This window comes from Grus americana, chromosome 4 (genome assembly GCF_028858705.1).
Source record: "Grus americana isolate bGruAme1 chromosome 4, bGruAme1.mat, whole genome shotgun sequence".
NCBI classification, from domain to species: Eukaryota; Metazoa; Chordata; class Aves; order Gruiformes; family Gruidae; genus Grus; species Grus americana.
The window spans coordinates 52,141,439-52,166,718 of NC_072855.1; the positions used below are offsets into that span (position 1 = coordinate 52,141,439).

General features: G+C 41.1%; 2 protein-coding genes across 6 annotated transcripts in view; one reads left to right on the plus strand and one right to left on the minus strand.

Annotated features, from left to right (window-relative positions):
* SMARCAD1 (SWI/SNF-related, matrix-associated actin-dependent regulator of chromatin, subfamily a, containing DEAD/H box 1) overlaps positions 1-11,275 on the plus strand; it is a 45,701-nt gene extending 34,426 nt beyond the window's left edge. For all 3 annotated transcript variants that reach the window (XM_054825115.1, XM_054825116.1, XM_054825117.1), the window contains 13 exons: positions 720-819; positions 2,337-2,396; positions 2,606-2,681; positions 3,145-3,280; positions 4,332-4,469; positions 4,782-4,877; positions 5,567-5,684; positions 5,948-6,069; positions 7,210-7,398; positions 8,307-8,425; positions 9,370-9,552; positions 10,312-10,421; positions 10,719-11,275. In XM_054825115.1, coding sequence (XP_054681090.1) covers positions 720-819; positions 2,337-2,396; positions 2,606-2,681; positions 3,145-3,280; positions 4,332-4,469; positions 4,782-4,877; positions 5,567-5,684; positions 5,948-6,069; positions 7,210-7,398; positions 8,307-8,425; positions 9,370-9,552; positions 10,312-10,421; positions 10,719-10,780 — 1,509 coding nt within the window. In that variant the 3' untranslated portion in view covers positions 10,781-11,275. The remainder of the gene's footprint in view (positions 1-719; positions 820-2,336; positions 2,397-2,605; positions 2,682-3,144; positions 3,281-4,331; positions 4,470-4,781; positions 4,878-5,566; positions 5,685-5,947; positions 6,070-7,209; positions 7,399-8,306; positions 8,426-9,369; positions 9,553-10,311; positions 10,422-10,718) is intronic.
* Positions 11,276-13,804: 2,529 nt separating this feature from the next.
* The window catches only part of HPGDS (hematopoietic prostaglandin D synthase), a 30,884-nt gene continuing 19,408 nt past the window's right edge, over positions 13,805-25,280 (minus strand). For 2 of the 3 annotated variants that reach the window (XM_054825491.1, XM_054825492.1), the window contains exons 3-6: positions 23,073-23,165; positions 20,492-20,601; positions 17,005-17,103; positions 13,805-14,206 (exon numbers count right to left, since the gene is read on the minus strand). In XM_054825491.1, coding sequence (XP_054681466.1) covers positions 14,042-14,206; positions 17,005-17,103; positions 20,492-20,601; positions 23,073-23,165 — 467 coding nt within the window. In that variant the 3' untranslated portion in view covers positions 13,805-14,041. The remainder of the gene's footprint in view (positions 14,207-17,004; positions 17,104-20,491; positions 20,602-23,072; positions 23,166-25,280) is intronic. The other variant, XM_054825493.1, reaches the window with a different exon arrangement.

Consider the following 25,280-nt stretch of genomic DNA (forward strand, 5'->3'; position numbering starts at 1 on the left):
ATATTTGAGGTTTTGTTTGGTGCTGACACCACCAGTAATTGTACAACAGAACAAACGTAGTGATGCAGCTGCTAAATGTGTTGTCAGTTGCTTTTAATCCTGGCTGCTGTTCATCTTGTGATGAACCATGAGTGAATGGGTGGATTTGCTTCACTAAGACAGTGTTTTTCAACTTCCATATGTTTCATATTTGTAAGAACTACCTTAAGTGCATATTTTGTGGTAGATAAGATAAATTTTTAAATGCATGATACAGAAGACAGGAAAGTGAGTACTGGCAGAAACATATGCCTATCTTAAAGAAATCTGATTTCCATATTAAATTCCACTTCAGAAATAGCTGGAATATCCTTTGTACAGCTGGCTCACATGGAAAGAAACAATTAGTTTCCAAGTAATCATTTGTCTGCAGCAAGTCTTTCAGGAAGGTGAATTTTTGAAGATGTGAATGATGAACTTGAACTAAAATAAAAAGCTTCATAAATGGAAAAGATGAATCCCTGATGCTCAAATGTAGGGCTGAAAAGATAATTGAGTTTGACTGTGATTGTACTTAAGGAGGAGTTGTCTTCTGTAAAACAATGTGGTTAAACAACAATTTTTCTATGCAGATTTGTAATCTTTAGTTAACGTTGACTACACTGCAATTGTCTTATGACTACAAAACACTGTGTTCTACAGATTGTAAATTTTGTTTAAATGGATTTGTTTTCTCTTAGGGTTTAGGAAAAACAATTCAAGCGATTGCATTTCTAGCTTATCTCTACCAAGAGGGCAATAAGGGTCCCCATTTGATAGTTGTGCCAGCTTCAACATTAGGTAAGTTACAAGTTTCAAAATTTTTTTTTTGTTAAAAAAAAAAAAAAATCCCCCACAAAAAAAAAACCAACTCCAAAACCAAACTGAAACCCAAACATGGACAGACTGTGAAAGATAATTTTGTGAAAGAAAAGAAAGAAATTACTTAAGTAATTTGAATTGGAATGCAAACCATACTGAAGGCATGCTTATTCTGAATTAATTAGACCTAACATGGATTTTTTTTAATGCTTCACAAAAAATAAAGCTGCTTGTTACAATTGGAACTTGTTTAGCAAAGTAGTATTTTTACTTACTGAATATTGGCTGAAATTCCTAGTCTTCAGGCTGTGCTTAGGAGTAGGTTTCATGGCATTTGAGACATTCAGTGTCTTTTTTCCTCTTTGCTGCACAGAATCTGTCAAAGCAGATCAAAATCCTAAAATGATGAGGCTGACTGTCTTTTAGTTGTGTGTTTCGATTGTTTTAATGACCTCAGTTGAAAGCAGGTGGAATAAAACATGTCAGCAAAGCTGATGAGTTTGAGCAGAAACTAGTTCTCTGTGGAGTTAAATTTGGTTTTGTGGAATGATTATAGCAAGGAGAAAGTAGTGAGTTTAATTTACAAAGAAAATGCTGCTTTTAATATAGAATACTTATGTGGGCTTCAAAAATTTTTCTCAATACATCAGAAAAGCTTGCAGTTGTTCAATGTCAATTGCCATTTTCAGTGTGCTTTTAAAATCCACTAGAACTCACTTTTTTAAATAACTCTTTAAAATGCTTGTTACTTAAAACCCGAGGTGTACATTAAGGTGTAAATAAAGGTGCTTTTGTGAAGTGAATGGTAGAGGCTTGTGAATTGTAGTGGCAGGTTGGCCCAACCCACCCAGCACAGGGATTCCTGGGAAGTGCGGTCTTACCTGCAGCTTTCCTGATGCTTTTCTGGAGACATCTCCTCAGCCCTGATCTGGGTCAAGTGGCTTTTGTTTACCAGAGACCTCCTCCTGCTTTGGTTTGGGGTCAGCATTTGTGTTGGCTGTCAAACAGCTTCCCCTCGGGCACGGTAACGTCGCCGGTGGCCGCTCTGTTGGCTGCGCACCTGGAGCTGGTTCAAGTTGTCAGGCTTCCTTGCCAAATCCCAGAGGCACTCTCTCTCCTGAAGAAACACCTCTGGATGCGAGTACTGACAAATGCAGTGATTTACTTTCTGAGGAATTAACTATCTAGGGAAGAAATCGGGCTGAGAAGTGTTGTATTATTTTTATGTGGTGGTTACGGACCGTGCAGGTTCTGTTTCTGTGGGGGTTTAAAGTGCAAACTGGTTAAGGAAGAGTTACTTAAAGCCCGGTTGTGGGTTAATTTCCCTAAATGTTATAAGTTTTCCAGCATTTAGACAGAAAGTTTCTTAACCTTCAGGAGAATTTAAAGGGATTTGCTTTAAAATCAGATGTTTGGTTTAATGCTGAGGTGTGTCTGAAGCTATGTGAGACATAATAAAGTATAAATGATTTGGGTTTTATTTTAATGTCTTACAGATAACTGGATAAGAGAAGTTCATCTGTGGTGTCCTGAGCTGAACGTTCTTTTTTACTATGGTGAGGAATCTAATTTAGAAATGAATCCAATAATACAGTTGCTTGCATGCTCAGCCTAAGAAAAAATGAATTGCTCGTGGAAGCATTGTTTTAAGACAGTTCTTTAAATACACATATGTATTGCTGAATGTATTTCTGTGTACTGTCTTAATTTTATACGTATATAAATATATGTAATTGTACTTATTTTGGGTTTTGTCCTTTTGCAGGATCCCAGGAAGATAGGAAACATCTCAGGGTGGACATTAGTAATAAAGTTGTCGATTTCAATGTGATTGTAACTACGTAAGTACAGGAATTAAATGCCAAGTGAGCTTTAGTTAGCTCCTACTGCCCTCTAAAGGTACAACCAAACAGTGTTTGGAGGTTGGTGAGATGGGAAGGGAACTTATTTTTGTTTCCAGGTAATGGTTAACTAGGGTTTTGTTAATGTGTAACAGATACGATGTAATAGATGCTCTAGTTACTAGTCACATAAAACATGCTAATAGATACCTATCACTTTGTAATAGAATTGCACGGTTTTTTGGAAAGTGTTACTAAGAGCACTGGCTCATCAAGTAAACTAATTATTTGCCAGTAGTAAACTGTGTTATGGCTGGTTACTTTAGGCAGTTTTACTTACTGGCCCTCATATATTCTGTCCGTAACTCTTAACAATTTTAGAGAATTTAATTTGATGGTGATAACAGTATGTTCATGTGAAATTTGCATTTAATGTGTCTTTTATGATATCTTTCTCTGACAGATACAACTGTGCAATTAGCAGCTCAGATGATCGAGGACTGTTTCGCAGGTTGAAGCTAAACTATGCGATTTTTGATGAAGGTCATATGCTCAAGAACATGAGCTCTGTACGCTACCAGCACCTTATGACAATTAATGTAAGAGGTTTAGTTGTTGCTGGGTTAGATGGGATAACTCCTTTTTTTTTTTTTTCCTGTTTTGTAGTTACGGGCTGTGGAAAATGGAGTATTAACTGTAAAGTTCATATACACATAAAGTTCCAGAAACTACAGTATGCAAGTGGATGTGTTGGTGCAGTCTTAGAGTAGGTCCTGCATTGTGAACTCTTTTGAGGAGACAAGCTCCCAAAGAAATGTCATAGATTTCCTATAGCACCATTACTATGATGGTAGTGGTTCAGTTTCAGTATTAAGCAATTTTCCAGTTTCATCTGACATTAGTAAAGACTGTAAAAATGCTATTCTGATGACTTGTGCTGAAACATTGTAGTATTTGAGCACCTAGTCTGATAGGACTATGCAAGAAAAGCTGGCTTCAAAATTATTTTTTCTTGTGGCTTGAGTCAGCAGCATTTTGAAAAAGAGAAAATTTAAGTACAGCTTTTTCCCTCGTTATTGTGATTTAGCACTGTAGTATTCATACAACAATACTTATGATCACTTATGACAACTTATTTTTCAAAGTCATATTTTCATCAGAAGCCTTTTTAAAGAAGCTGATCTTTAAGCAATTAAACTATGGCTTGTGCTTGCAATTCAAAACTTGTACATAAGTACTGTATGACATTAGAAAAGATATGATATTGGAGCAGCAATTAGCACATTAATTAAAAAACAAAACTCACCCCTGCCTGCCCACCCCCCCCACCCCCCCAAAAAAACCCCAACCCACCCAAAACAAACAAGAAAAACCGTAATGGAGCCAGGAATGCTTTTCTTATATCTGATTTAGGCTTATTGATTAGTCTTAAATTGATAACATGCTCAGTTCCCCATGCACCTGTAAACCATTTTGTTGACTTAACCAGGAAATGATTTCGTGAGATCCAAATATATATTAAGTTTAAATAGTTATAATTTAAACCAAGCTCATTTTCTCAGTTCTCCTAGCTGTGTTGTTTCTGCCAATATTCATTTTAACCTGTTCAACTAGTGTTTCTCACTGCTGTTTTCCACTTTGGACAAACAGGCAAAGAATCGCTTACTGCTAACAGGGACTCCGGTTCAAAATAATCTGTTGGAATTGATGTCCCTCTTGAATTTTGTCATGCCGCATATGTTCAGCAGTAGCACAAGTGAAATCCGAAGGATGTTCTCTTCAAAAACAGTAAGTATTAGATGTTCTCTTCTTGAAAATAACTTTTTTTTTTTTGCTAGAACACTGCTATTGCTGCATAACTTCTGTTTCATTGGTATCTTACTTAAACAGGTAATGTGACTATGAAAATCTAGAAAATGAAACAATGAAATAAACTATCTAAAGTAACAATGTGTCATAACAGGATAGCTCAGAATACTAATGGTCCTGTTAGACTTGTCTGTTCTGGCTGGGTTTTTCATCAAGTTAGAATACTTAAGGTAGCGTTGTTACAGCTGAAAACTTCACACTGTAATTGAATTCTTGTAATATCTTCCTTAGAAGAGTGCTGAAGAACAAAGCATATATGAGAAAGAGAGGATTGCACATGCAAAGCAGATAATAAAACCATTCATCTTAAGAAGAGTAAAAGATGAGGTAATGTTTTATCTTTAACATAATAGTTTCGTGTTATCAAAAAGCCTCATAATCTTTGAGGCTAACGTTAGAATGTAAGGTCAAATTTTGTCAGTGCTAGTTTTAGCTATTTATCTAGGAAGAGCAAGAAACTTGAGGTATCTTTCAGGAGTTTGCAAGTGAAAACGTGACCTGCTGCAGCTTTGGGTTTTGATGCTTACTATTTGCTGGTTGTTTACAGTTGGGAATTTTAGTTAGGAAAGATCACTGAAAGATGATTCAGTGCACTGCTAAGTGATGAGAAGTGAGAAATCTTCCACATTAACCACAAAAATATTTGTGATTTTTATCGTAATGATTTTTTATTTTAACTGAAAGGATTAAGGCAGTGAATGTGCATGTATGTATTTGTGTATATGCATGACTAGAAATGTGTTTTACTTTACTTTGCTGTCATCAAAATGTTTCTCTTTCATTCTAAAACCCAAAACCTATTTAAATTCTTCTGTTTAGAATTACATATGTAAAAGAAAGGGAAAACTTAATAGTGATTCCATAAGTGTTTCTGCTGACTCAGTGCAGTTGCAGCCAATAAAAGGCATTGGGATGGGGTAAATGACTAGAGTAGCTTAAAAGCAGGCTTGTGAGATAGTACAGAATTACTGACCATTCACTACATTACAGTTCTTACCTGGTTTTTATTTTGTCAGGTGCTTAAACAACTACCTCCCAAAAAAGATCTCATTGAATTATGTGCCATGTCTGAGAAACAGGAGCAGCTTTACTGTGATCTCTTAAACAAGCTCAAGAAAACTATTAACAGTAATGGTATGTGAGGATCTTGTTTCCTTTTGCTGGATTTTTTTTCATGCCCAGACGTATGTCGAATGTGACTGCAAAGCTCTTGCTTTGTAGAAATGTCTAATACTCATAAACTGACTATATCCTTTCCATGAATTTTTCTGAAGTTCAGGTAGTAGCTCAAATGTCAAATTCAGTTCTTACAAATAAAGTTCTCCTGAGAGATAAAGGATGTGTCAGAAAGGCATCTATGTCCTACTTCTGACTATACCTTATGTCTTTGTTTACAGAGAAAAACTCTGATATGGGAAATGTAATGATGCAACTTAGAAAAATGGCTAATCACCCTCTCTTGCATCGTCAGTATTACACGACTGACAAGCTCAGGACAATGTCCATGCTTATGCTCAAGGTAAGGTGCTGACATTCAGAAGCAATCCTTAATTTCTCAGAATTTTTAATGCAGCTTATATAGATATTTTTTTTTTAATTGTCAGTCCTTTGGTCAAAAGTGTGTCTTTGCAAAACTTAATTCATTGTTGCTGCTTTTTATTTCTCTGCATCTATCCAGTGCTCTATTCAAGCTGTATGTGTTTAACACTGACTTTTTGTATCAGATATTAGAATGGAGAGAACAGTTGTGGGACTGCAGTCATCTCCTTTTCATTAGCTCCCCCTTAACACCTCTTCCCTCCACCCCAAAATTTAAAACCAAAGTACTTATGAAAAAATTCTTGGGTGTGCACTTGAGTTTACTAGTATTTTCTGAGTAGCAAGAAATCTAAGCTGTACAGAACTAAAATAGGGAAGGCATAAGTATTGAACTGTTGAGGATTTTTTTATTTTTAATTTGGTTGGGGTTAATGCCTGTGGAGTTTGGGGAAAATTGTTGCTTCTTTCTAAAGTATAAAAACAAAAATTGAATGTGCAGCAAGCGCTCTAAGAAAGTTGCAGCTGGCTTTGAATATCTTTAGTTTTTTTTTTTTAAAATAAAGCCAGTCAAGGCTGGGGGGAAGGGAAGAAGTGACCCATTGGTTTATGAAGGATTTTTGTCCCTTTTTATTCCTATTCATACCATCGTACTCTCCAGATGTGGCTTTTCTTTTCCTCTTTCTTCCAGGCATGACATCCCTCTACCCACCCTACATCTTGGGCTGGGCTTCCCATGTCTTCTACCATCTATCCAAGGATTGGACCTCCCTTTTAGGGAATGTGTCTTCAGGGGAAGAGGTCTGATACAGGGGTAAAAGGTCATAGGGCTTGATGGGAACTAGGTAATTGCTGTGGAGGTTGAGCATATACTTCTCAGTTTTTGGTAGTACAAGTTCTTGTAAAAGCTAAATTGCGAAGTAATGATCCTCTACTATAAACCTGGGGTTGCAGCATTCATCTTTTGTTGCTTGCATGAGCCACGCTCTGGTATTTGTCCATGTCTAGTTGTGCTACTTTGTTCTTTCAGAAATTTTGGATGTTGTTGTGTGGTGGTTTTGTGTTTTCTTGTCTGTCTGGCGAGATTGTGTATTGCATTATTTCCCTTCATTTTTGCTAACAGGAACCCACACATTGTGATGCTAACCCTGACCTTATCTTTGAAGATATGACAGTAATGACAGATTTTGAGCTGCATTTGCTCTGTAAGCAATATTCTCACGTCGGTGACTTCAAGTTAGACATGGATCAGATCTTGGATTCTGGAAAGTTTAGAGCGCTGGAACGCATTCTCTCCGACCTTAAAGAGAAGGTTGGTACTACAGATGGCTGAAACCTCTTTTCCTGTCTATCTAAAGGATGACTTTAACTGATTAAATTAACATCTGCTAGCTGTATATGCAACCCAGTTGCTTTTCTGTGGAGTATTACAATGTGATTTAGTGTGTGTGCAGTATTGCATAGCAATACTTAACTGCTTTTAATGTGCAGTCCTGCCTATGCATGTCCCTTTATAGACAGCTGAAATAAGCTTTCCCATTTTTCCAAGTTTCAGAATATTCATCCTGAGTTAACACTTTCTCAAAGTTAACTACTTTCTCAATGTGCGGAGGGCTAGCAGGACTTTCACAGCTCATGAACGTTGACCTTCTTTTGACAATTGAATAAGACTGCATTACATTAGAATAGGCATGTATGTGTTAAACCAGTGTAAAGGTAAGAAGAGGTCATTGTTTTGAGTCAGATTCAATCTGGCTTATTTTACAAATAAGCATGTACCATAATACTTCAGAGTATCTTGAATTTGCACAAGCATGTACTGTGCATGTTTGATTATTTCAAGCAAAGAGTGTTATTGCTCTGTATTATATGGAATATAGCTTAAATCTGAGTTTTCGATGAAAATATTTTGTTGATGTTTATAGATGGAGTAGATCTGTCATGCACGGGACATGTGAATTTTAGATTGCTTGAGTCACCTAAGTACAAAGTAATTAAAAAATTATTGCACTGACAAAAGGTGGGTTAATGCAGCAGAAATACTGGATATGATATCTTCACTGAAAGTCAGTCCTGACTTGATGAATTTCAGCTTAGTCTTTTAGTTTGGAAAATAGGGATTCAGTCAAAGTAAAATCATAGTTTTGCACCAACAAAGCATTTGTGTAGTTTATCTATAATTGATGTGTTTTAAAACTTGTTTTGCTTTGTCATTTCCAGGGTGACAGAGTTGTATTGTTTAGCCAGTTTACTATGATGCTGGATATCTTGGAAGTTTTCCTAAAGCACTGGCAGCATAGATACATTAGGTTGGATGGAAAAACACAGATTTCTGATCGGTATGTGACCTTTTTTGCTGAAGATGAGAGAGCAAAAATGAACGTGCATGGAGGGGGGAGGTGACTTAAACCCCTTACCTTTGTTTTCCAATGTATACAATTCTGTGGTCACTGGGCATTGAGTCTAGAAGGGGTTTAATGTTGGATTTCAGATCGCCTTAGTAAGGATGAGGCTGAAAGGTGAGTTTTAGATGGTCAGGTTACTGTCTTAGCCATCGAAATGGAAAATTTGTGTCTTCAGCAGTTCATGGTATGTTTGATTTTCTTGTGTGTCAGCATGCCATAACAAAAGCTCACCTGTAGATATTCCCTGGAAGTATAGTATATCTCTGTTACAACAGAGAGATAAGCCCCTTTGTTTCTCTAGGACAAAGTATTTACTCCGGCCTTTACAGCTGAAAATGCTGCAGTGCTTTTCTTGTATTTGAGATGTGCTGGTTTGCTGCTGTTTCATGATTTTTAAAAAAATTTTTTTAGATGCTCTTCCCTTCATTTCAAAAAACTGTCATTCTTGCTGTGGTATTACTTCCCACTCACAGCTGAAATCTGTTACTCTCCTTGTATGTTCAGTTAGCACAGAAAACAGTCATAAAACTAAATTCCTTCCTTTCTGCCCCCCGCCTTCACCCCCCCCAGTTTGTCATGTACTTCAGTCTTCCCTTGTCCTCCAACTTTCTCTTTGTATTCTGTGGTCATCCAAAATCTTCTCCCAAGCTGCTTCTCATTCTTTGCTATCAATCTGTCACTCTGAGTATGTTTCTCTGGTCACTGCTGAGGACTGTTGGTACCCTTTTTCCTTCCGCGTAACAACTGTACTTTGTAACTGCTTTGCAATGCCACTGTGCTCCCTTTCAAAAGGTCATCGTCCTAACTTCTGTATTCAATTCTGGAGTCAATGTGGTATTTTCTCCAAGGCCTGATGTGTGTTTTCTTGTGTTCTGCAGAATACATCTAATAGATCAGTTCAATACAGATATGGGTATATTTGTATTCCTCCTGTCAACCAAAGCTGGTGGCTTAGGAATTAATCTGACCTCGGCAAACGTTGTTATTCTTCATGACATTGATTGCAACCCATACAATGATAAGCAAGCAGAAGATCGATGCCATAGAGTAGGTCAGACAAGGTAAGACTTTTTAGTGCTTGGCTTTTCTTGGAGGCAAGGTCTCAAAGGAGGCTAAAAGGGCAATATTTTACGATTAAAAATTCCATTTTAAGCAGAGACTTACATAAACCAGCTCTGGGTGGTGTGAGCGCTAGGTGATTGTAATTGTCTTAGCACATGTTGCTGCCAGAAGAAAACCTTATTTACATTCTCCTCCTTTTTCCAGTTCTCTGTAACTCAAATTCACAAATCTGTGGTGCAGTTATCTGTAACTCTCAAATTCTGTATGATTCTCAATTTCTGGTGCTAGGAACTATTTCAAGGTAGATCTGAAGTCTTTGGGACTATTTGGCAGAGCTGTTTGTTCTCTTCAGGAGACTTCTAAGCTCTGAAGTGCCACCTTATCATAAAGAGTGAAACCATAGACTGTTTGAGAGTCCTCTGTCGGATTAAGCTAACATTAGCAATAGTGTACGTTTAATAACTGGTGTTTCAGCTGTTGTACGGGACGAGGGAGAAGCAGTGTTGTTTCTATTAATGGAGATTTTTGTGACCATCCAGACTTTGTGGTGGCTGGGATTGCAGGAGAAAAGTTTTGTGGCAGTACAGAGCACGGTTGGTCCAGACAGAAAAACTAGGAGCTCTTTGTATTGCCCTCCTGTTCATTTCCTCCTCCTTGTTTTAACCCACTGCCAGCTGAGCAAAGGCATGACATCCTTCCCTTTCACACTAATCCGAAGAAACTATAAAAATGGATTTATCCTGTTTTGTGGTTTTCAGAGAAGTAAAAGTCATAAAGCTAATCAGTAAGGGGACTATTGAGGAATCCATGCTCAAAATCAGCCAGCAGAAATTGAAGTTAGAACAAGATATGACTGCAGCAGATTCAGGTAAGTCTCTTCCACATAATAATTTTTACTCACTTAAGTGAGTTAAGGTTGCTGCAATATATTATTCTGAAAAAACCAAGGTTCTTGATGCAGACAAGCCCTTTTTGTTTTCATGTTAAACTAGAAAGATGTATTTGTGGTGATTATTGCTAGGTTTGACAGCTTGTGCCCTCTGAGTCTGACCCACAAATCAATGACAGACTCCCACAAGTAGAGGATTTTGTACAGTTTTTGGGATCTAGACTTTCATCATGTGAAATATTTTGAGCTGTACTAACACTTATTTTTATTCCTCAGGAGAAGAAGGAACCATTCCAGCAGATATAGCCACACTATTGAAAGCTTCGTTAGGTCTCTAAAATGTAAATATGTTGTGGAATTCAAGGAAAAAAAGGTGATGATGTACTCCAAGGACTCTTACATTACTGATGGCCATGAGTTTTATGAACATTTATAACTTTTTGTAGTTTCTTTATTGTATTCCTCATGGTATTGAAAATTTTTAACACCGATAGCATTCTTTTGATGCTTAAAAACATAAATGGCCCAAATGTGCCAACATTGGATGCTGAATAAACATTATTTTACAGATCACTTTTCAAAATGGGGACCTAAGTAGTAATTGTTTTAACAAATCTGCTACTGCTTAAGATTTGTCAGTATTTTTGTAATTATTTCTACCTCCAAATATATATATATAAACTGTCTGTTTCACTGGATTACATGTGTAGATTTTTTTATATGTGCCTTATTTGACAATGCTCGAGTCTGTTTCTGCTTTGTTTTGGTTCATTTGATGTACCGTACTGGTTTTGTATCAACTTGTTCAAATAAAATTCCATAGATTAACAAAATGTTTTCATTTTGTGGTTATTTGGGGGCGATGGTGGTGTGATAACTTGCATGCTATAAATCAGATAGGCAACTTTCAAACTAGCTGAAACATTCCATTTGAACTGACTTGGCTTTATCCAGCAGTAGTTAATTAGTAATGTCTCATTGTACCCTAATCACAGTTGTGTTAGGATATTGATAATAAAACCAGAATTCCTGCCAAATGGAATTTTTCCACCCAGGTTGCAATTTTTTTTGTCGGTTCTTGGTGTAGATACCAGATCTGTGCGCTGCCAGTGAAGTGCCCTAAACATGAAGCTTACGTCTTGCTCTCTTCTTGAAGTTTCAGTGAATTTAGAATTCATCTCGGTGAAATGAAGAGCTTCAGTGGCATCAATGATGAGATGTGCCTCCGACTGAAGTTTATAATCTGCTGGCAAGGATGTGATCTGAGGACGTAGGAGAGGAGGGTGTCCATTTCCCTGCACAGAGGAAAAGACTCATATTTGGTCCTTTGAACTCAGAGTAAAGATTCAGGCTGCTGCTTTTGTAGAAGGTGGGGGAAGACAAAGTACGGTGAAGTCCTTCTTGCCCTGCCCTCTGTTAAAGCCTCAGCTGCTGTATGCTCTGTGCAGAGCTCAGCAAATCTGTACCAGGCTGAATCTCCTGGAGGACTGCATCCTAGAATTCACTCTGGTTTGCAGTATGGGGTTGATAGTTGCCACTTTTCTATAGAAGTTATCACCGTCAGAAGACGCTTGTTGCATCTTTTGAAGGAACTTAAACAGTTTTATATGAAGAGTAGGCAAGAGGAGCTGGAGTCCATGGTTGCTCAGTATTTCAGCATGTCTCCAGAGACTGCTAGTGATGAGTCAGTGAGGTGACCTGTGAGTTGGGCATGTGAGGTCTTTCTTGTTTGGTTATGGCTGTGAGTATTTTTTCTAACTGTGCATGATTTCTACAAGTACAAAATGGATGGAAAATGAAAGCTTTTAAAATGTTTTCAGTGTTTGAACTAAACTTTACTTGGCTTTTACTAGAAATCTGCTATGTCTGTGCTGCGTGTTCCAAAATCCACAGCTGAAACAGGGTGAAGAAATACTTTATTGTATAGGAAAGGAGAAAGGTAAGAACCAGTTTGTCTACCGTGCTTCTTTAATTCTACCTGGTTTGTTGGACTAGATAGTGGGATTTAACAGACAGCCACAAGTGTTTAATACTGCAGTTAATTAGGTTGTCTGTTTCTATTGAGCGTGATCCTAGCCTGACTCTTAACCCATTGTATTTGCATGTTCTCTCCTGCTTGCTTCAAATGTGAAATGAAATGCCTGCCCTGTAAGGTGGTTTGTGTGCTGTTTCAGTTTGGTATATGTATGTAATCAGTTAATGTCGTCTGGCTGAGCAGTGGTTACTCCTTAATCACATCCGTAGACCCCTGGGGTCAATATCTGTCTTTAAGTGCTATGAAGCTCATATATGTGTTTCTGCCTTTTTTTGTTTATTATAACTGTTTCTGCCTTCTTTAATTGGGGGTCTTAAGAGACTGTAGAGTCACCATCCTTAGAGATACTCAAAAGCCTGCTTGAGCAGGGCACTTGGACCAGATGACTCCAGAAGTCCCTTCAACCTGAACCATTCTGTGATTCTGTGTCTCTGGTTGGAGAAAAAAAAAAAAAACCTTCAACCTATCTCAAGTCTGTTGCTGAAGCAGAGAGGAGAGTGGGAGCTGAAGAAGGAAAAAGAAAATCTGTGAAGATGCAAGGAATTGCTGGTGGAGATACCATATTGGAATGAGGTTTGACCTTGCTTTCAGTTCTACCAATATCTGGTTTGTCTCTGAACTGTTAGTGGTTGGTTGGTGTCACTCATGAGTCAATGAAATAATACTTATGGTGGGAGGGAAAAGCAAATGTGAAGGGAAATAGTTTCCCAACAGTGGCCATTTTCAGCCCAGAGGATTGCCCAAGTTTGTTGTGGTTTGTCTGCTTACACCACACATTGGAGTCCTCTTGCAAGCACTTGTCTCCCCTTGAGTTTGTGTAAACTGCTTGCATCTGCAGCCATCCACGTTGCCAGGATTTCCGCCAACCTGTTTTGCCCAGTGCCAGAAGAGCAAATTGTTTGTTTGTTCATTTGTTCTAAACCTGGTTTCCTTGCTACCACTGCCCCCAAGTTGTGTCTCCTACTTACTGGAAGAGATTCTGAGCAGCTGGTGTGCTTATGGAGAACTGGTGCTGGTGTGGGCACCAGCTCAGCTGGACAGCTGCCTTTTGGTTTTGTTTGGGGTTTTTTGTTTGTTTGCAGTGGCACAGCATAAACAAGTGGCAAGAGGCTAAAGAAAGTGCTTGAGAAGCTTGAAGTTTGTTGACTAAGTGGGTCTTTTTTTTTTTTTCTTTTTTGCTTAGTGTCCATAGTCCTCCCACACACTTACCCTCTCTGTTAATTAGCCTGCTTTCCTCCAGATTGAAAGGCTACAAAGTATTGCTGAGATTGCATCTCTCTAGGAAGGTTTAGTCATCTTCTACCTTTGAGAGCCCACAGAACACTAATTAGGTTGATCAAGCACTTTATTGGTAGGGAGGGAATGTGGCTGGAACCACACCCCTCAGGCTTTACTAAATCAGCTTTTTAGATTCTCTCCTATAAATGAATACAAGTGGTAGATTTTGATTTGGTATAGCATACTCATCTGAAATTAATTTATAAGCTTCTAAATTAATAACTTAGGACACTTGTCATGTAGAAAACTGAACACAAATTTGTTTTTTCCAGTCTGAACAGCTGATCTACATTATAGTCTTCGGTCTTTTCTGGATCCAGGCTGCAATAGCTGGAAGTGCTTGCACTCTCTCTCTGAGAGCCAAAAGCCTGGGGTAGTTGTCTGCCAGGTCAGGTTTACACGACAGAAGTGTGGTACTGCACACATCCCAGTAGAAGTCAGCCCATGTTACCTGGTTGAAATGAGAGAGAAAGCAGTAAATTTTACTTGGTAATCCCAAAAGCTGGGACTACTAACATTCTCAGCAAACTGCAGAAATGAAATATGAATTAATCTGTTTTGTGTAAGTTCTTTTTAAGCTTATCATTACAGACTAGGTTGCAATGCAGGCTTGACTTCAGTAAAAATTGGTTAAATAAAGTCCTTGCTACAAATATGACTTTATAATATTAACCTTACCTGCTGAAACTGCTGTAAAATTAGTTTCCAAAGAGTTTTGGGTAAAAAAGGGGATTACATTTTCATAGAGGTTTTTTTCATATTGTTCTATAAATTAGAACTCTGCTTATAATCACTGATCAAACAACTCCTGTTTGTATTGACTATGAAGGCATTTATAATCATAGAATCATAGAATGGTTTGGGTTGGAAGGGACCTCAAAGATCATCTAGTTCCAACCCCATTGCTGTGGGCAGGGACACCCTCCGCTAGACCAGGTTGCCCAAAGCCCCATCCAACCTGGCCTTGAACACTTCCAGGGATGGGGCAGCCACAGCTTCTCCGGGCAGCCTGTTCCAGTGCCTCACCACCCTCAGAGTGAAGAATTTCTTCCTAATATCTAACCTAAATTTATTACCCCTTGTCCTATCACTCCATGCCCTTGTAAACAGTCCCTCTCCAGCCTTCTTGTAGGCCTCTTTAGGTACTGGAAGGCTGCTATAAGGTCTCCCTGGAGCCTTCTCTTCTCCAGGCTGAACAACCCCAACTCTCTCAGCCTGTCCTCATAGGAGAGGTGCTCCAGCCCTCTGATCAACTTCACGGCCCTCCTCTGGACTCGTTCCAACAGCTCCATGTCTTTCTTGTACTGGGGCCCCCAGAGCTGGACGCAGTACTCCAGGTGGGGTCTCACAAGAGCAGAGCAGAGGGGCAGAATCACCTCCCTTGATCTGCTGGTCACGCTGTTTTTGATGCAGCCCAGGATACAGCTGGCTTTCTGGGCTGCAAGTGCTCATTGCCGGCTCATATTGAGCTTCTCATCAAACACCTCCAAGTCCTTCTCCTCAGGGCTGCTTTCAATCCATTCCTCGCCCAGCCTATAGTTGTGCTTGGGATTGCCTCGACCTGTGTGCAGGACCTTGCACTTGGCCTTGTTGAGCTTCATGAGGTTCACACAGGCCCACCTCTCAAGCCTGTCAAGGTCCCTCTGGATGGCATCTCTTCCCTCCAGCATGTCAACTGCACCACACAGCTTGGTCTCATTGGCAAACTTGCTGAGGGTGCACTCAATCCCACTGTCCATGTTGCCGACAAAGATGTTAAACAGCACCGGTCCCAATACTGACCCCTGAGGAATGCCACTTGTCACTGGAGACCAGTGGATACCACTTGGACATCGAGCCATTGACTGCAACTCTTTGAGTGTGACTGTCCAGTCATATCCACCACATGGTCCATCTATTGAATCCATATCTCTCCAATTTAGAGACAAGGATGTTGTGTGGGACAATGTCAAATGCTTTGCACATGTCCAGGTAGATAGTATCAGTTGCTCTTCCCTTATCCACCAATGCTGTAACCCCGTTGTAGAAGGCCACCAAATTTTTCAGGCACAATTTGCCCTTAGTGAAGCCATGTTGGCTGTCACCAATCACCACCTCCTTTTCCCTGTGCCTTAGCATAGTTTCCAGGAGGATCTGCTCCATGATCTTGTCAGGCACAGAGGTGAGAGTGACTGGCCTGTAGTTCCCCGGGTCTTCTGTTTTTCCACTTTGTAAAAATGGGGGTTATGTTTCCTCTTTTCCAGCCACTGGGAACTTCACTGGACTGCCATGACTTCTCTCAAATGTCATGTATAGTGGCTTAGCAACTTCATCCACCAGTACCATCAGGACCAGCAGATGCATCTCATCAGATCCCATGGACTTGTGCACTTTCAGGTTCCTTAGATGGTCTTGAACCCAATCTTCTCCTACAGTGGGTGCTTCTTCATTCTCCGAGTCCCTGTCTTCCTTATGTGACTTGGGCGGTGTGGCTTGAGCACTTGCTGGTGAAGACAGGCAAAAAAGTCTTTGAGTACCTCAGCCTTCTCCATATCCTGGGTAACTGGGTTTCCCATTTCCTTCTGGAGAGCGCCCGCGTTTTCCCCGGTCTTCCTTTTATCACTGACTTACCTATAGGAGCTTTAATTCTCTCACGGCTTTAGCTTTCCTAACCTGATCTCTGGCTGCTTGGACAGTTTCTCTGTGTTCCTCCCAGGCTACCTGCCCTTGCTTCTACCCTCTGTAGGCTTCCTTTTTTTGTTTGAGCTTGTCCAGGAGCTCCTTGTTCATCCATGCAGGCTCCCTGGCAGTTTTGCCTGACTTTCTCCTCTTTAGGATGCATCACTCTGGAGCTTTGAGGAGATGATCCTTGAATACTAACCAGCTTTCTTGGGCCCCTCTTCCCTGCAGGGCTTTGTCCCTTGGTATTCTACCAAGCAGGTCCCCAAAGTCTGCTCTTCTGACGTCCAGGGTCGTGAGCTTGCTGTGCGCCCTCCTCACTGCCCTAATAACGTTTTGTGTCAACTTATTTCTAAACTAGTTTAGAAAATGCAGATCCTAGTCCTGGTTTGCCTCACTTTTCTAATAGTCTAGAAAACAATTTCCACTTTGCAATTGAGTGACCAATTGTGTGTTGGTAAGAACAGAGAGTTAAAACAGCGGGGAGGTTTTTTTCATGGGCTGGCGTGAAATCCAGAAATTCAACAACAGTCAATGATTTTACTTTTCTGGCAACCTGTTTGGAATGGGAGAAACAAAAATTATACTTACAGACTTCCCTACCAGCCAGTTGTTATCCCCTAAGAAAGTATCCAAATCTTTCAGTAACTCAGGTGCTTTGTTGGTGAGGATATCATCAAATGCTTGTTTCTGGGGGAAGAATAAAACACAAAGATGCGCACCAATGCATAAGCACAGCAGTCAGCAAAATTGAATTTTTGGGGCTTTCTGACTTGTGAAAAAGAAAACTGAAATCTGAAAAAGGTGACCATGAAATCATTTGGTCTGACCCAAACTTTAGAGTACTCTGTTGTCTTTGGAAGAAGGAATGTGTTAACATCGCAGTCAGGATTAATACAGCAAGCAGCAATTATTTCAGATAAGTAAGAAATGCCGAGGCAACTGTCATTTGGATACATGCAAAGAGGCACTACAGAATCTAGGAGAGCTGAGGTGGTAACCCAGGAAGCAGGCTGGATGACCAGAATGCGGCATTTGTGGCCCAGAGAGCCATGACTTAAGCTAATTGCTCCCTTAATGAACATCTGAGAGTTCCTGGATGCTGAGACACAATGTGTGGGGGGACGCTGCTCATTTATCTGTGCTATCAGCCACCCAGCCATGGCAGGATGGGACCCTGCCATAGATTTGGGAAGAATCCATCTATAAAAAATATTCCAAATGTCTCATTTTTTTGGGACTCTTGGATGTTATGTTTTCTAGTGTATGGGGTCTCAAATTTCCAGAATGCCTTAAGGTGAGTCTTTCCGTGCTGTTGGTGAGATGCTGGTCAGTTATCTTTCCTTACCAGCCCTTCCATCTGAGATGGGGAACCTGGGTTTTGAGCTTTTGCTGGGTTTATCTTTGAACTTTTTTGTTAGCAGGTTATTCTGCTTTTTTGTTTCTGCAGCAATGAGATTTGAGGCGATTAAAATATGTTTTTAAAGGTTGAAGTCTGTGGACCTTAGTATTTGTATGTTAATGGTTGAAGGATGAGGTTGTGTACGGTGGGGGTTCTCTGCTAGCTGTTCTCCATAGCAGAAAGGTTTAAGGCTGCTTTTAAAGGGTTAGCTGTTTCCTTTGGAGAGGGAAACTGTTTCTGGTTTTCTCTTCTCACCTGTGCGGAAGCAATTGAGATTGCAGACTGTTGTGATCATCTGGTCTGACCCACGTGGCACAGTTTGTGCAGTTAATGTGCTTGGCCTAATTTTGGAGGAACATACTCAGGCTTGGTTAAATAAGCACTGCTATAGAGGAATGGAATTATTTCAACAGCTTTAAAATTCAGGTTAATGAAAAAAAAATAAAATTTAGAAGAGGCAGCAGTCTAAATCGTCCCAAATTATTGCAGGCTGAAATAAAATCAGTATTTCTGCAGACGCGTTCAAAGATTTGACGTGATCTTCTGATGTCTGTTAAGAGCTTAGTAACCGAATGTTGTGACTGCAAGTACCAGCCAGAAGTTTGCAGACCAGAAATTTTGTATTTGTACCCTGTGCTGTAGCACTTCCTTTTTTTAGGTAAGCTCCCCACACCCCCTGGAAAAGAAAAAAAGGAAAAAAAAAAAACCCAACACACAAACAAAACCCCCACTATTGCGTGGTCATGATGGCAATGACCTCCTCCAACTACAGAAGTATACAGTCAACTTGTGAAGTTGGTGGGGACATGACTGGGATCCACCTTCTGGGGTGGCACGACCTACTTGTCTCAACCCTGGTGCTCTCCAGCAATGCATGACAAAGCTGTTGCAACACCAGCAATTTGGGGGGGGGGGGGGGAGTGTAGAGTAAAGGGAGGGTCTGTGCCTGGCATGGAGGGAGCTTCCATGGGCAGCTTCCTTTACCTTGCTTGGTTTCCTCTTTACTACCAGCTGGATAGCAGAATGCACATCTTTCTCTGAGGGATGTGTGTTCCTGCAATCACTTGTCAGGCCTGGGAAAGTTTTCTGACTTTACTGTGTGTATATTACTTAAGTCTGACCTTGTAAGACCATAGATGCCACTTCTACCACAAGGTGGTGGCAGTGGACCCGGGAGGAGAGAGGGAGAAGAGCTAATCGTGAGAAAAATGTTAGAGATTCCCGGAAAGTAAGTTTCTCGATCTTCCTTAGCACCAAAACACTCTCTTGTTTGCATACGTGCGTGCAGGCATATAAGGGTTGCCTGTGAACTCTCTTCCCTTTTAAATTAATCACTGGTGACGTGATGTGGGTCCTTATTTTGGACAAGTGCTTGAGTATGAGTTAGGACACATGTAGGTGTTACTGTGGGAGTTTCCCTGTAAAGGAGCAGCAGTGCTGTGGCAGTAGTGCTTCTACCCTAACACATTAGCAATAGTGTGGCTGTTCCTAAATGATTAAAAATCATGAGTCAGCCTCCCCTCCCCAAATTAGGAAACTTTAGGAAATCACTAGGAGATTAAGTAATTCACATTTTTGAATGCTAAAACCTCCAACTACAGTTTCAGATTTTCCCCTGTGAGAAGATTTCAGGGCACTTTCATATCATTTCATTATTTATTATTGGGTTTGGGCAACATTTTGTACTCCGTGGCTTCTGTAATAAGATATCCTAGTTGATCTGAAACGTTACCTTTGAATAAACAGAAGGCAGCTGCGCCGGTGGTTAATAGTGAGACCTGTTGTTACGTTGCCGCTTTCCTACAACGGTCAGGTCATCTGCTTGGGTCAGAGCTGCGTGGAGCTGTTGTAACACTGGAGTTACCTCATCCATCACCCTCTTCCCCCAGCAGCTGATGTGCATGCTTGCATTTGGGGCTCTGCTGAGAGGGACTGGGCTGATGCCAAAAAAAACCCCCAAAAACCCAAAAAAACCCACAAAACAAATGCTGTAGGACTTGCCTGTGCCTGGGCGTTAAAGTAGCCATGGCAGCGTGTCAGCCTGGCGTCAGTGCTTGCAGAAGCACCGTAGAGGACTGAGGTGGGGCCGCAGTGACAGTGAGGGATGTGCTACCTCCCCTCTTCAGCAGCGCCCGCTGTCTTACGCCACTCTGGTAACTGAAAAGCGTTTGTCCCTGACAGCTGATGTTATCAAAGACTGATACTTATTAAAACTAAGAAGAGATCAAGATGCAGAAGCGCAAAAAGAAGATGGGATGGGGCTGTTAATCTTGTTGAATTAGCTGAAAGATCTGAGCTTAGTGTGTTTGCGACAAGATACAGGTATTGCACGGTGCCGGCTGGGGTCAAAGCATCCTGTCTTTCCCCGTTGAAACGCAGTTTGATGTATGTACATATGATATCCTTGAATCAAGGTAAGCTAGTAAGGAGCGGCTCATGGTGGCCTCGTCATTTCTACCGAGGGTGAAAAAAAATCTGGTGAAGGAGGGGTTGGGGAGGGAGCAGAAGGCCTTGGCTGGATTAGGCTTGAGGAAGGACCACTGAGCTCCTCCACCTCAGCTTTGCTGAAGTGAGGTGATGGACCCAGGGACTGACACACGGCAGTTTCTCCAGAGGAGATGCTCAGCTACAGAGTCTTGGCATGGCTATCTTTGTTTAAATTAGCGATTGTCTTACTCTCACGTTCTGGTTTTTCTCTGCCCAAGGGAACAGCGTCATGAAATCATCTATGGTGTCCACAATGGCATCAGCTAGTGCCTGTTCCACGGGCGTCTGACCTGCCAGACCTGTGGGAAGCAAGCGTATGAAGGGAGCTTAGAGACAGCATCAGCAGGAATTTTTGGTACTTTTTCCCCCTCCAGCCTCATGCAGCCATCTGAGGTAGTGAGATGTTCTTTCCATGACCTGAGCCCACAGCCTGACTGCTGCTTCTTTATCCTTCTCTCTGCCTTCCACTATCCCAGCACGTTCAGTGAGGTTCAGCACTAATTCCTTTCTGTTAATCTTTCGCTATCCCAGCTTTCAGTGTCCTTCTCCATCTCGTGGTCTTTCTATCTTGGTCAACACAATCTCCAAAAGTGCTTCTGCAAAAGTCTGCTTCTCTTTCCTTCTATCCTGCCCATTCAGCCCCATTTAGAACCACCTCATGACATCCTGCTCGGTTTTGATCACTTCATTGTAATCAGGCACCTTAGCCAAACTTTGATGTTTATAAATCTGCTTTCCCCTGCTGTCGTCCTGTGGCTTGCCTGCAGTCGTCTTAACACTGCTACCTTTTCCCTCACTCTCATTTCACAGACCTGCATTCATGCTTTCACCTCTGTGTAGGTTCAGGTCATCCTTCTCTTCTCTGTTCTTTAAGCCTTGCCTGGAAGCTCTGTGTTTCCCATAAACCATATGCCCTTCCTCTGCCAAGTCCCTTACTGAAACTTTATGCTTTGAAGATGAGGGGTGTGCCTCTCATTCTGGGATTAAGTTCTGTGAGCCTTCAGTAAAGAGTCATTGGTGATGGGCACCTGAAATGCTACTTCTTAGTTCCAAAGAATTAGTGACATGTATCCAGACTTAATGGCAGAACCAGCAAGTTTTGACTATGAAGCTGAAAAGATATTTTTTCCCCCTTCCATGCATGCTCATTTTCCTGCTGCAGCTGACAGTGACTAACCCTGAACGGAGAACAGCATGGTCTGAGTGTGTGCCAGGACCCCAGCCTTTGTAGCTCTTGCAAGCTGATGGAAGAGGTGTCAGGGGAATGCCAAAGTCAGAACTTCAGACTGTAAAAGGAGCACAGCTCCAGATCAGCCTCCCGATAGGAGACAGGGAGGGAGGCAGCGTGGGCGGAAGGCAGGCTTTCTCATCGTTTTTCATTACCAGGTGGATGCTCAGCATTCTCTTCTCTTGAGAGTAGTAGATTGTATCAAGGATGGAGGAAATTGGCAGGAACACTGTAATGCAGGCATGCTTAAAAAGGCTTTTTGCTAGTGCCTTGAAGAATAACACTCTGCGCTTCTGCCTGTTTCCTCAGCTGGAAAATGTGAGATATTTTGAAAGGCAGATTACATCTCCCCGCTCAGAGTGTAAGCGCTCTCTTCCCAGCCCCCCCTCTTCGATTTGCTGACGTTCAGCACACCACAAACACATCTGCCTTCAGCCAGACCAATTTTGAAGGTGGTTTTGAATGACAGCTTGTTGAGTCCTGACTACTCTCTTTGATTACTTGCATTAGTAAGACTTATATCACTTTATCTAACTGGTCAAGTACTTCCATAGTACGTATTTAAAGATGTAAGTGATGTCACCATCTGATCTAATCCGTCTGCCAGCTCAGAACTGTTGCCTAAATCTGCTTCAGAGTGCTCTTTCTCCTGACTGTGATAATCTCTAATGCTTCCAAAACATCTTCCTCCTGGTCATCTCTCTGGTTTGCCTGGCAGCTCAAAGTTTAGCTGCAGGGGAAACTGCTCTGAGAACCTTAGGGAAGCCACAGGTACACGCTTTCTGTTGTGTAGCAACAGACCAATATAAAGGTTGAAGAAGTCAGACCAGACCCCAGGTATTGTATGCAGAGGGGAAACTGAAACAGATCTAAGGGGGAATTACTGCTGAGGTTTCATTTTAGCATATGCACTTACAGTGCAAATATGGAGCTCAGCCATGTGACTCCTACTCTGAATGTCGTAGTATTTCACACTACAGGGTGTTACTTTGAACCTTTTTTTGTCTGTCTTTTTACTTTCTACGTGACAATTGAGTGACTCTAAACTCTGTCGTACAGCATCCTTGCAGATGTGTCTTGCTCTGTTTTTTCTTTCTGATGTTGGAACTGAAGGGGCTGTAGCCTGAGATCTCCTCAAGATTGCCACAGCAGCCCCAACCCAGTGAGCAAAGCTGGCACCAAATTGCAGTAAGGAAGGTTGCTGAACAGGGGCATGCCGCTGCACAGCAATCCTCGGTGCTTTTTAAACCATCGCTCTGTGAGCAGCACCTCTAATAGCATCCTATATGGTACGCTGCATTTCTGTGCTCAGCGCTTGGTACTGACAGAAGAACTATAGGCGCAATGCGAGGCTGATAACCCTTCGCTGTTCGTGCCTGGAAAAGCCCTTGTATCAGTATTGCCATGCTGGTCTTGACTTCCGCTTGGTTGGGCTTGCCAAGCTGTGGGATTATTTCTGGTTTTGCTGTGGTAGGATGTATTTTTCCTGAGCATGAAAGGTGGGTGCAGAAAAGAGCAATAAAATAGTGAAATATTTGTTACCTGATTCTCTGGCAAGGTATCTTGCTATTGCCAGGCTCTGGTGAATGATAACTCCATCTACTTCCAGAATGGGGATTTTGCCGAACGGGATAGCTTGGAGGAGAAAGGGAAAAAAAGAAACCCCAACCCACCAAAGTTAAATCATAGCCTTTAACAGTGGGAGTCTGTAATAGTTGCACTTTTAGCACTCAGAGGGTATGCGTTGTTATAGCACTTAATATTTTCACAGTATTTCTGTAAGGAAATGCATGGACTAAAAAAAAAAAAAAAAAAGAAAAAAAAGTAAGGTTAAGGATATAACCAGATCACCCTGCAATAAGGTAACTATAGCTTAGAAACCAGGTATTGCATTTCCTATTTCCTAGCCTTGTGCTGTAAAGGCTGAATGTGCTCCTACATATTCTGAATTCTTTATGCAGGGAAACTTTTCAGTAGAATACTTTTTTTTTCCTTCCCCCTCTTCTTTCCTGCATTCTCCTCCACGGGAGAGTGACTGCCAAGGTTAAGCAAAGTACTACCAAAGACTTTTGTAGTGCAGGATCTAACTGGGGTATGAAATAAGAGATTGGGTAAAAACTACAAAGGTCCTTTTTCACTTACACTTATTTTAAATTCATAAGCAGTGATTCAGAGAAGTATCTGTATTTCAGAATTTATGTTGTGGTAAAATGTCTTACTTGACGGTCATCACCGAGAGACAAATAGAACTTTCACACTGAAAGCGCTACAAATGCTGAGAAGATACTCAAATTTACCTGACTTGCATTCAAAAAAGAATTCAGTTGGTCATGGGGAAGAAGCCTCCAGACTTTAAATACAGGAGAAGACAAACTAAGCAGACATTATGGATATCTGTAAGTTTGATAAGAAATCAATGCTATTTTTTAGTCATTAATTTAGTAGTATAATGTATGTGAAAACTCAGGCTGCTGTTCTGCCACATTTTGGAGAAGCTGCTGGCATGGTATCAAATGGGGCCGGAACCTGGGAACGAAGCTTAAGATGGGAAAAACTGTGGCGTTTAGGGTGGTGAGAATCCGCTTGTGGGAACCTGGTGTTGTTCACCAGAGGAACTTTAAATCTCTGCGTTTCAAAGGACACTATTTCATAAACTCCAAGTATGTGATCGCAAGTGCTGATCAAAGCCACATGCTTTGTACCCAATTTCATCTGTGTTACACTTTATGTACGTAAGATGTATGCCCACCTTCAGTCTGTCTTGCAATGTAAAAAGGCAGTAGTGAGAATATTGGCTGTTGGAAACGTGGGGGGTGTTTTCAAACCCAGGAGAAATGTCTTTATGGGACTCCTGGAATACCACTTCTATTCTGTAAGGTTTTTTAGTTCTTATTGAAAAGAGAAAAATAATGAAACTTGATGCATTTGTGACCAGTTTATCAAGATAACTTCATCAATGATACAGTAATTGATGAACACTGCCACATGGCTCTGTGGTTTAGCATGCAGTATGCAAGTCATTAGGTACAAGATCTTAGATGTCAAATCTGTATATGCAAAATGAATTTGGCAGCTGCACAAGACATCCAGGACTCCTCTGTGCATTTTTTTTTCTGCATCTGAACACATTTCTCATGATATCCTTTTTTTTTTTTTTTTTTTTTGCTAAATCTAGCATTCTCTGAGGCCAGTATAAATTTTGATGCTGATGACTAGCAGAAGCAAGAGAGCTCAAAGAGCATTAACTGCCGTACCCCGGGGAGAATACATGCACTGCTAGTTGTTACTGAAACAATAATAGACTTGTACAGAAGACTTCATATGCTTATTATCCAGAGAGCAGCAAGGTCCTGGCAAGTTCACGCATTGCTTCGTTGAGAATCCAGTGAGGAAAAGCCACATCCCTGAATGCTAAACTGAAAAGCTCTCTGGTTGTGAAAATGAGAAGAGCCCTGGTTCTGCACCGTGGATTAACGGTGCAGAGTGCCCTGAGCATCGCTGCCTCCACAGCCGCAGAGCTGTGAAATAACGTTGGCTTATGCAGGATACCAGCACATCTTCCAAGCAAGCGTGAGTAGAAGGGATGAGAGAGCGCGCGACTGCTGGACGTGGTCAGCCTACGGCCGCCTTCAGATCCACCCAGAGCGCGCAAGGCTGTACGCCCACGCCTGACAGCAGGAAAGAGCCACGGCGCAGCCAGCTTGGGAGCAATAACTGCCGCCCCTGAAGGAGTTAACCAGTTTTCGGAGG